Source organism: Bison bison, unplaced genomic scaffold, assembly GCF_000754665.1.
Source record: "Bison bison bison isolate TAMUID 2011002044 unplaced genomic scaffold, Bison_UMD1.0 scf7180017864063, whole genome shotgun sequence".
Taxonomy (NCBI): Eukaryota; Metazoa; Chordata; class Mammalia; order Artiodactyla; family Bovidae; genus Bison; species Bison bison.
Window position 1 is genome coordinate 9,717,059 of NW_011494635.1, and position 12,092 is coordinate 9,729,150.

Sequence of the window (12,092 nt, forward strand, 5' to 3'; positions counted from 1 at the left end):
TTGGAAGGAATGATGCTAAAGCTGAAACTCTAGTACTTTGGCCACTTCATGCGAAGAGTTGACTCATTGGAAAACACTCTGATGCTGGGAGGGATTGGGGACAGGAGGAGAAGGGGACGACAGAGGATGAGATGGCTGAATGGCATCACTGACTCAATGGACGTGAGTCTGAGTGAACTCCGGGAGTTGGTGATGGACAGGGAGGCCTGGCGTGCTGCGATTCATGGGGTCCCAAAGAGTCGGACATGACTGAGTGACTGATCTGATCTGAAACCTAAGTTAGAATCTTGCTTCAGCCACTTCCGGTTGTAATCTGGGGCATTTAATTTCTCCTTCATTTTTATCTTCTAAAGTAGAAATAATAACACCTGCCTCAGAATGTTGTTCTAAAGATTAAATGAGATTTCATTATATCCTTAACATGGTTAACACAATGTGCTGTTATTTTGGCAGTTTTTTGGATAATTTTGAAGAAATAGAAAATGAGAGACTAGATAGTAGATGTACCAAACAGAGGTAAGGAACTGAGATTTTGAAGTGCATTGTATTAGAAAAATAGATCTTGTCATTTAGCCTTTGGGCTCTAGGAGAATTTGACACTTTTTTCTTTCTGCCTGTAATATGTTAATTAGCAAGTTGGGAAAAGAATAGATTCCTTGAGGGTTTTTTGTTCTTAAACCCTCAAAGATATCCTTTGAATAGATAGCCATCCAAACCCATCCTGATAGATAGGGTGCCCTGACCTAGGGAGACTCCGGTGATCTGGTGGTAAGTGGTGGAGTGGTGAGTGGTCTGTAGCAGGTGGCCACGGAACTCCCTGGTTGAGGACCAAAACACCTCTTTGGTACCTCTTACCAATTAAAATAACAATGAACATGTGCGGTGGTCCTTTTTTCTGCCATACTTAATGAAGTACGTATGTTAGTATGAAAAACTTGGGTTTCCTTCCTACAGTTTGCTTTTACCTTTTAGTTCTAAATTTAGAATTTTTCATGGCTCTCCATTTGTTAATCTTGCAGGGATTGGCAAACTAGGAAAGCTGCCTATTTTGGTAAATAAAGTTTTATTAGAACACAGCCCTACCCATTAATTTGCAAATTATTGATTGTTGCTTTAATGAAAGTTGGGTAGTTAGGACCTAGACAGTAAAAGTGAAACTATTTATTTTCTGGCCCTTTATGAAAAATGTTGTCACCCCTTCAGTTCAGTTCAGTTCAGTTGCTCAGTCATGTCCGACTCTTTGCTACTCCTTGAACCACAGCACGCCAGGCCTCTCTGTCCATCACCAACTCCCAGAGTCCACTCAAACCCATGTCCATTGAGTTGGTGATGCCATCCAACCATCTCATCCTCTGTTGTCCCCTTCTCCTCCTGCCTTCAATCTTTCCCAGCATCAGGGTCTTTTCCAATGAGTCAACTCTTCACATCAGGTGGCCAAAGTATTGGAGTTTCAACTTCAACACCTGTCCTTCCAATGAATATTCACGACTGATCTCCTTTAAGATGGACTGGTTGGATCTCCTTGTCAACCCTTGCTAGATTAACAAATGGAAGCCTTTGAGAAGAGAATGGAGAAGACAAATAGAAGGCTGTTTTAGTTTAGGTTCCTTCAGAAACAATGATTTGCATAAGTGTGGTTTACTGGGAGATAATCCCCAGAAATACTGAGAAGGGAATGAGAAAGTGAGACAGAGAAGGGAGGCAATCAGTGTCTGGTGCCTTAATGAAGGCTTAATCTTTTCTGAGGCCTCTGGGACACTTGACTAAAGACCTAGCCTCAGTATTTTTCCATTTAAGGGTCTAGATTTGGAGCTGCTCCTGAGAATATTAGACATGCCAGCACTTGTGTTCTGCCCAGCCTGCCTGCTGCTAATGCTTCTGCAGCCGTAGAAAGCCTTTTGGCACACAGATGCAGTTGCTTGGTAGGAGGTGAGCAGTGATCTGCAGGAGCATGCTGAACAATATTTGCCAAGGGGATATGGCAGGATACCAACTTTGTGTTTACATATATTAACAGAGAGAAAATGATTCAGAGTTTATTCCTGATTGTATGTCTCCCACCCTGTCCTTTTTGTTCCTGTTTATACAACTGACAGATGTGAGATACTTCTTTATATTAAATATAATACTTGATATGTTAATATATGACCTTATTTATTCTGATTCTTTCAACTGAAAAAATGAAATTTTATTCTTTCTTTAAATATTGTGTATTCAGTTCACCCTTTAGTCTCCTTCTTTCAATGACTTGGCTACACAGGTCTAAAGATGTCTATTCATATAAAAGATAATTCTTTACCCTAAAGTATTAGGGTGCAAAATAACCCATAATCATAACACAGATTATAATTTTTTTTTTTTTTTTGCCGTGCTACACTGCATGCAGAATCTTAGTTCCCTAACCAGGGATCAAACCCCTGATGCAGTATCTTAACCACTGAACTGTCAGGGAAGTCCCTATGATGCGTTTTAAAGGCTAGTAATGTAAATGCTTTGTAAGTACCCTGTCTCCCTTACATAGACACAATTTCTAAAGTATTCTTCCCTTTATAGATTCATCAAGAATTTTGATAAATTTATTGTTAGAATAAAGTTTCTTGAGCTGTTTGGTACTAAGTAAAGTAAATTAAGCAGATTGTAAAGTAGATCTTCTTTATCACCTGAAAATGTGAGTTAGAATTTATGAATTGTATTCTGTTTTTCAGCTCGCTTTGCCCTGTCATTTTTGGTCATGAAGTAAGTATTTTACTTCATTTTACTCAAAAATACATAAATTTAGCAAAAATAGAATATTAAGATTTTACAAAAAATAGTAATTTCTGTTGGCTAGTTATTCATAGTTTAATATGAATCATTATTCTCCATAAATGAATGATGTGAGAGAGAAACCACAGTTCCTTATAAGATAGAACTTCCTACCAATTAGAGTTAGTAGGAATGGACTTTTTTTAAAGTGACTCTGGACACAGTAGATGGCAAAGCAGAAACTAACCAATACTTCTCAGGTTTGTGGAATGGATTCAATGCCTGGCAAGGTAGGTCTTTACTTGGTGACTTTTACGATACCTTATTTTATATGCTTTCTAATCATTTACATTAAAGAAGTGTATTTTTAGACTTTTCTTAGGAAAAGAGAAAAGCAAAATGCAGTCATGTTTTTTTAAAAAAAAATCCCCACACAAATGTTTTAAATATAGGAGGAGCACCCCTTTTGCTAGTCATCTTTGTTTTTCTTTCTTGTTTTTTCTCTCTCTTCTTTCACTTTTGAGCTTGTTAAAGCAGGTTTGGCATTAGCACTCTTTGGAGGAAGCCAGAAATATGCAGATGACAAAAACAGAATTCCAATTCGAGGAGATCCCCATGTCCTTGTTGTTGGAGACCCAGGCTTGGGAAAAAGTCAGATGCTACAGGTAAGAAATCAGACATTTAGGATTTGACCTTTTGCTTATAAAATGCATGAATAATTCACAAATGAATTTTCCTAAAACATGGGGTATTTGTATTCCAGAGGATATCATTTGTCAAATAGTGTGAGTGAGTTGGGGGTTTGTGTGAGTAACTTGTATCTGACCATCCTTTCACATTGAGCCAGTCTCCTGTCACACAGGCTGTACAAGCATACTGCTCTGTTAAGATGTCAACTATTGTAAAATATTAACCATTTCCCTAACCCCTATTTTTTTTTATTTAAAAAAAAAATACAATTTCTTTATTTTCAAAAATATTTATTTATTTATTTGGCTGTACTGGGTCTTAGTTGTGACATTCAGGGTCTTCGGTTTTCACTGGGGTATGTGGGATCTTTAGATGCAGCAGGCAGGATCCAGTTCCTTGACCAAGAATTTAACTTGGGGCCCCCCCTGCCCTGCATTGGGAGGATGAAGTCTTAGCCACTGGACCACCAGGGAAGTCCCTCTAACCATTTTTTGTATGCAGCATTGCTATACTAGTCTTTATTGTTGTGACCTTACCTATGAATAGAATAGTTCAAGAAAGTAAAGCAGGCTCACCCAATATTTCTTTATGCAACTACATAAACACTGAATTCGGCTTTAAGAATAGTCTGATAGAGGTCAATCACATCCATCTCCACTGCTTCTCTCTGAGTCTAAAACAGGGAAATTCCCATGACCAATATGTTGTTGGTCCCCAAGATTCTAGCTCTGCCCATCAGAGCCTAGTAGTTCTCCCCGTGCTGCCCTAGAAGGTGCAGCCTTTGGAATGCTTGTGCTTGGAGTGACACCTGCCAAGCCAATGTAAGAATGGTTAGGAACCCTATCACTATCAGCTTTGGAGCTTTTTGAAAATACTGTGGCCTTCCCCAGTATTAAGAATTAAGAATCTCTTGGTTAAGGATCTTAGCATCTATACGTTTATAACCACAGGTGATTCTGAAGTGCAGCCAGAATTGAAAACTCTGGTCTCCTCATTGTATTAATAACCTGTCCATCAGGGTCATTATTCCCTATGGCTGAGTGTTAAATTAGTTATTTTTTTTTTTCTATTCATTTAAAGTTTCATATAAATCACAACTAGTTTATTGTGTTACAAGCTAACTGGGTGGTGCCTAGAAAGGGACTTTGGGAATGCTAGTTATGTTGTTTCTTGATATGGGTGTCAGTTGCATGGAAATTTGTTGAACTGTACAGTTATATGTACTATAATTATGTACATTATATTTAAATAAAAAGTATACTTCAAAAAATCAGTTATTTTAATTTCTAATCTGATATTTTTTAAATCCTGTGTTTTCATATTTTGTTTTGGCCAGTTGGGCCAACTTGTTTTTATTCTGTTCTGAACCCTTGCTGCAAGCCTGATAACTGAGACACAGAGTATCCAGTTATAGGTGAAACAGAGTAGATGGTAAAAATGAAAACAGTATACTTAGGTAAGGTATGCGGGTAAAAGTGTGTGTGGGAATCTGAATTTCATTTAAGTCTGCTAGCCCCAGTAAGCCAAAGTTTTTAAAAATTAGGCTAATACTAACAGTTATGATGGAGAAGACTCTTGAGAGTCCCTTGGACTGCCAGGAGATCCAGCCAGTCCATCCTAAAGGATATCAGTCCTGGGTGTTCATTGGAAGGACTGGTGTTGAAGCTGAGACTCCAATACTTTGGCCACCTGATGCGAAGAGCTGACTCATTGGGAAAGACCCTGATGCTGGGAAAGACTGAGGGCAGGAGGAGAAGGGGACGACAGAGGATGAGATGGTTGGATGGCATCACCGATTCAATGGACATGAGTTTGGGTAAACTCCGGGAGTTGGTGATGGACAGGGACGCCTGGTGTGCTGTGGTTCATGGGGTCACAGAGTCAGACACGACTGAGCGACTGAACTGAACTGAACAGTTATGAGTCATTTATATTTTTAAACTATTTTCCTCTGACCATTTAGTAAGCCAACATATTCTCAAACTAACAACTAAGGAATTACAAGTAACAAAAATAATGATAGCTTCCATTTATTTAGCTAGGCACCAAAGCTTCCCTTAGGTGTGTGCTACATCAGTCCAGAGCACACTATTGACATAGGAGGGTAAGCACTGCCTACTAGGGCTGTGAGGTGCACAGAGGTGTACAGTGGCCTTGCATGAGGCACATATATGCCATGTACCAGGTTAAGTCTGCGTATATGATCTCATTTAACCCTCAAGGCAGTGTGTAATAAAACCGAAGGAAGCTGAGGTTTCAAGAGAGGTTCGAGAGTAGCACCACCAGTAGGTACAAGATAGAGCCAAGACCTGTTTAAACAGATCTACCTGCCTCCAGAGGTCCATGCTTTTAGCTCTTGCACTACTTAACTACTTTTCTGTGTACTGTTACCTTGTTTCATGGTGAACACTATTAAGCCATTTTATTACCTGGTGTTTAAAGAAGCACTGGGGTTTCTGAAACTAAAATTAATACTTATATATTTGCTATTTTAACTTGAAGCATAAATTGCAATTGTGTATTCACATGACCACAGACTAGAATCAGCCTGCATGGGTTTGATTTAATCCTAACCTCACACCTTCATAGCTGTGTGAGTTACTCTATTCAGACCTTAGTTCTACATCAGTAACAGGTGTATAGTACTGTGTATAATACTGTATAATACTCTTACTGTGGTGGTGAAGATTGTATGGGAAAGCTTTTAGAAGAATGACTGGCATATAGCTAATGTTTGTGAGCCACTACTGTATTATTTCCCTTTTACTTTGATTCTTTTAAACTCTCCATTTCATTAGGCAGTATGCAGTGTTGCTCCACGTGGCGTGTATGTTTGTGGTAATACCACAACCACCTCTGGTTTGACTGTAACTCTTTCAAAAGATAGTTCCTCTGGAGATTTTGCTTTGGAAGCTGGTGCCCTAGTACTTGGTGATCAAGGTAAGAGGCCAAAGCAGATAATAATAATAATTCTGGGGCTTTTTAAAAGTCTTTTCTTTTTCAATTACTTTCTTTACATTCTGTTCCAAGAGTCATTTATAAGACATCTAGTTGGAAGGCTCAGCAGGAAGAGATCAACAGTTGGGCTCTGCTGCCTGTTTCTCTTTGTGATGTTTTAACCCTATTGGGAAAACATACCTATGTATGTGTCAGGCAGTGTGTACCCAGATTCTAGTCCAGCTGAGATCATTCCTTCCAGTTTGCCAGCAATGTCACATTTCTAAATCCAGTAACTGTCAGCCATGTTTGGCATAGCTGATCACTGCATCAATGGAATACTTTATCTCCTTGGTTTCTAGGACACTGCGCTCTTCTGATTTTCTTCTTACTTTACTCACTGTTGCGTCTGTCTTTACTTGTTCTTCATCTCCCCAGCCTCTTAACTGGTTGGCTCCTCAGAGTACTTAGTTTTTGTAGTATTTTCTTCTCAGCCTGTACTTATCTGCTTGGTTATTTTATCTAGTTTCATGGCTCTTCACCTACCTATATGCTGAAGTTTTCCAGATTTATGTTTCTTCTCCCTTGAACTCCAGGCATATATATCCCTTTGCCTATGCAGTATCTCTGCAACTTTCTCAAACCTAGCATGTCCAAAGCCAAAATCTTCATCTTCCCCTCTCAGTAAATGACAGTTCCATCCTGCTATTTGCTTATATCAGGAAACATGAAGACATTCTTGATTTTTTTCTCATACCTCACATCCAGGCTGTCAGCAGACTTTGTTTGCTCTACCTTCTGGATACCACTTATCCACTGCTGCTGCACCATCATCTCTCACATGGATTATTACTGTGATCTAGTTGGCATGCCTGTGACCACCCTTGCTCTATTGTTTGTAACAAGGCAGAGCAATCCCATTAAAACTTAGATCACATTGTTCTTCTGTTCAAAACCCTTCAGTGCCTTCCCATCTTACTTGGTGAAAGCCAGGTTTGATATTGACACAGATGCCCTTTAATCACCATTTCATATTCTGGCCTTTAATCACCTCTTTTGCCTCATTATCTGCCCGTTTCTTCACTCTTATTCCTCTTCCCCAGCTACATAGGCCTCCTTGCTATACCTCGAAGTATAGCACCAGCACTCCAGGCATGTCATGTTCCCACATTGCAGCCTTTGTACTTCGGAACCTTCTTACTCCAGATAGTCTGCAGGGCTCTTTCAATTTTTTGTTCAAAAGACCCCAGTGTGACCTTCCCTTAACAACACATTTTACACTGTAATCCCCACCCCCACTGACCCTGTTCGCCTTATCCTACTCTACGTCTCTTGCCAGAGCACGTTTTTAATTGTCTGCCTCCAACACTGAACAGAATGTAACCTTCACAACAAGGACTGACAATTTTGTCTTTGCAGTGTTATATCCACATGCCTAGAATACAGTGTTGTTGTTTAGTCGATAAGTCATGTCCAATTATTTGCTACCCCATGGACTGCAGCATGCTGGGCTCCTCTGTCTTCCACTGTCTCCAGGAGTTTGCTTAAATTCATGTCCACTGAATTGGTGATGCTATCTAACCACCTTATCCTCTGCCGCCCACTTCTCCTGCCTTCAATCCCAGCATCAGCTCTTTGCATTAGGTGGCCAGAGTTTTGGAGCTTCAGCAACAGTCCTTCCAATGAAGGAGTTTGATCTCCTTGCAGTCCAAGGGACCCTCAGGAGTCTTCTATAGCACCACAGTTTGAAAGTAGCAATTCTTTGGCATTCAGCTTTCTTTATGTTCCAGCTCTCACATCTGTACATGACTACTGGAAAAACAATAGCTTTGACTATACAAGCCTTTGTTGGCAAAGTGATGTCTTTGCTTTTTAATACACTGTCTAGGTTTGTCATAGCTTTCCTTCCAAGGAGCAAGCATCTTTTACTTTCATGGCTGCAGTTATAGTCTGCAGTGACTTTGGAGCCCCAGGAAATAAAATCTGTCACTGTGTGTGTGTGTGTGTGTGTGTGTGTGTGTGTGTGTGTTAGTTGCTCATTTGGGTCTGACTATTAGTGACCCCACAGACTGTAGCCTGCCAGGCTCTTCTGTCCATGGGATTCTCCATGCAAGAGTACTAGAGTGGGTTGCCATTTCCTTCTCCAGGGATCTTCCAGACCCAGGGATTGAACCCATGTCTCTTAGGTCTCCTGCATTGGCAAGCAGGTTCTTTATTATCTGAGCCACCAAGGAAGCCCTAAAATCTGTCACTGCTTCTACTTTTTCCCCTTCTATTTGCCATGAAATGATGGGACCAGATGCCATGATCTTAGTTTTTTGAATCTTGAGTTTTAAGCTGGCTTTTTCACTCTCCTCTTTCACTCTCATCAGGAGGCTCTTTAGTTCCTTTTCACTTTCTGTCATTGGAGTGGTTTCATCCACATATCTTGAGGTTGCTGATATTTCTCCCAGGAATCTTGATTCCAGCTTGTGAATCATCCAGCCTGGCATTTCACATTATATACTCTACACATAAGTTAAATAAGCAGGGTGATAGTGTACAGTTGTCTTGTACTCCTTTCCCAATTTTGAACCAGTTCATTGTTCTGTGTTTGGTTCTAACTGTTGCTTCTTGACATGCATACTGGTTTCTTAGGAGACAGGTAAATTGGTCTAGTATTCCCATCTCTTTAAGAATTTTCCACATTTTGTTGTAATCCACACAATCAAAGGCTTTAGCTAAGTCAGTGAAGCAGAAATAAATGTTTTTGTGGAACTCTCTTTTTCCATGGTCCAAGAATGTTTCCATGGTCCAAGAATATTGACAGTTTGATCTCTGGCTCCTCTGCCTTTTCTAAATCCAGCTTGTACATCTGGAAGTTCTCAGTTTACATACTGCTGAAGCCTAGCTTGAAGGAGTTTGAGCATAACTTTGCTAGCAAGTGAAATGAAGGCAATTGTATGATAGTTTGAACATTCTTTGGCATTGACCTTCTTTGGGGTTGGAATGAAAACTGACCTTTTCCAGTCCTGTGGCCACTGCTGAGATTTCCAAATTTGCTGACATATTGAGTGCAGCACTGTAACAGCATCATCTTTTAGGCTTTGAAACAGCTCAGCTGGAATTCCATCAACTCCACTAGCCTTGTTTTAGTAATTCTTTCTAAGGCCTGCTTGACTTCACACTCCAGGATGTCTGGCTGTAGGTGAGTGATAATACCATCATGGTTATCCAGGTTATTAAGACCTTTTTTGTATAATTCTTTTGTGTATTCTTGCCACCTCTTCTTATAAAAAGCATTTAGTAAGTATTTGATGAATTCATAAATTCTAAAGCATTTCTCTGGTTATTGTATAGCTCATTAGAAGTGACTATTTTTACTAAGTTAGCAGGTGAAGAAAATAAGAAACAGGAAGAGGTTACTCAGATGGTAAAGAATGTATCTACAATACAGGATACCTAGGTTTGATCCCTGGATCAGGAAAACCTCCTGGAGAAGGAAATAGCAACCCACTCCAGTATTTTTCCTGGAAATTCCATGGACAGAAGAGCATAGTGCGCTACAGTCCACAGGGTTGCAAAGAGTCAGACAACTGAAGAACTAACACTTTCACACTTTGTTAAACTGTCAGATCTTCCATTAAAAAAGAAGTTGAAGGTGATACAGTGTTTAGCTGTGCAGATCGCTAGTGGGATTTAAGATGCAGAGTGTTAAAATTCCATGCGCATCTCTTTCAAATCTATGTAGATAAGCCAAGCATTATGATGGTAAAAATATCACGGTTAACTATATATATATATATAACTGTTAAAATACAAAAGAATATTAGTCAACAGAGACCAGATTCTAGAAACAAATATAATCCTACCAAATGATAAATAGGATCCTACTAAAATTTTTACTGAAGACTTTCAGGGGAAAAAATGAGAAATAGAGCTGTTTTATATTTCCCTTCTTCAATATCTGATGAAATGACCAAAAAATTGTTTGAAAACAAGTAACAAGATATATCAATTGTAGACAGACTAGAAAGAGCTTAAAATGTTCATAATTTAAACTTTATGCTTTAAAACCAGTGACTGGCAAACTTCAGTCCACAGATCAACCCACCCTTCAGCCTGTTTTAGTGTAGTCCACAAGCTATTTTTTTTTAATCCTTTTTTACTTTTTTTTTTGTGGCTGCATTGGGTCTTCATTGCTTCCTGAGGGCTTTCTCTAGTTGCAGCAAGCAGGGGCTACATTTTAGTTGCGGTGTGAGGGCTTCTCATTGCGGTGGTTTCTCTTGTTGCAGAGCACAGGGTATGTGGGTTTCAGTAGTTGTGGCGTGTGGGCACAAGCCATTTTAAAGGACTGTAAAGAACAAACAAAAAACCCAAGAGTATGTGACAAGACTGTATGTGGCCCACAAAACATCAAAATTTCATCTGCCCGTTTATAGGAAAAGTTTGCCAGCTCCTGCTTTATACTTTGAAAAGTGGGAAAGAGGTAGCCTGACTTTGTTCCTACCCTATCCCCACCTCTGAGGAACTATACTACTAATCTCGAGAATTTCCAATAATACCATCAGTTCCAGAGAGGTGTGCACTGACTAGTCATAGAGTAGGTATACAAAGGTTTAACCATAGCAAAGCCCTTGGGGCATGACCACCAAATTATCATGGTATGAAGAGGAAGAGAGGAAAAATATTACAAGATAACGTTAGAGGGCCTCCGATAACCTGTGGATTAGATGTAAAATACATCTGGCACATAAAATGCCTTCATTCAGTGGTGGGTCTTCATATTTAAAGAGTTTGAGTGTACAATTAACTGTACGGTTTTATAGTCAACACCGGGTATTGCTGAGACCTGCACTCCAGTCTTCTGGCTTTAGAGCCCATGTGTTCCTTCCCAAATCATGCTGCCCACTGTTCCCAAAGACCCAGCTCGTATAGCACCTTTTTCTTGAAACCTTTCCAGATTCCCCTTCCTCTTTTAATCCCACCCCACCCCCAGAAAATTCATATGATGATGCATATCTATTATAGTTGTTAAAATACACTATCTTGAATGTGTATATACTTACCTCATCTATTCAGATATAACTCTTTAAGCTTTTTGAGGGTTACTCTCGTATCTTCATTGTTGTAACCCTCACATGTAGTGCTTTGCCTGTGGAAAATGCTAATTAAATAACAGTTAAATAAGACCAATATTTTATTTGCTGTAAATCAAGTACAAATTTTGGACTGTATGACACTTCATAATTTTAACTGTTGGAAACTTTTGGAAATATGCTTTATTGTGGAATAATTTCTTTCCTGTTAGGTTTGAAACTTGACCAAAGGAAAAATTTTTGTCTGAATTACTTTACTGTGGTTGCAGGTATCTGTGGAATAGATGAATTTGATAAAATGGGGAATCAACATCAAGCCTTGTTAGAAGCCATGGAACAGCAAAGTATTAGTCTTGCAAAGGCTGGCATGGTTTGTAGCCTCCCTGCAAGAACTTCCATCATTGCTGCTGCAAATCCAGTTGGAGGACACTACAATAAAGCCAAAACAGTTTCTGAGAATTTAAAGTAAGTCTCTTCAAATATTTATACTTTAATATATTGAATCCCTATAGGTATGAAAAAGATAACTGTGGACATACATATGGATATTTTACAGAGGTTGCAAGTTTCCAATAAATGTACAAAAATGTGTTAGAACACTCCATTAAAGCGATGAAGTGCTATTGACATCTACCAGATTGG

At 39.3% G+C, this 12,092-nt stretch overlaps 1 protein-coding gene across 2 annotated transcripts in view; it reads left to right on the forward strand.

The window, feature by feature from the left end:
• MCM8 (minichromosome maintenance complex component 8) overlaps positions 1 to 12,092 on the forward strand; it is a 47,145-nt gene that overhangs the window by 22,537 nt on the left and 12,516 nt on the right. For both annotated transcript variants that reach the window (XM_010836450.1, XM_010836451.1), the window contains exons 11-14: positions 2,706 to 2,736; positions 3,270 to 3,410; positions 6,234 to 6,375; positions 11,720 to 11,915. In XM_010836450.1, coding sequence (XP_010834752.1) covers positions 2,706 to 2,736; positions 3,270 to 3,410; positions 6,234 to 6,375; positions 11,720 to 11,915 — 510 coding nt within the window. The remainder of the gene's footprint in view (positions 1 to 2,705; positions 2,737 to 3,269; positions 3,411 to 6,233; positions 6,376 to 11,719; positions 11,916 to 12,092) is intronic.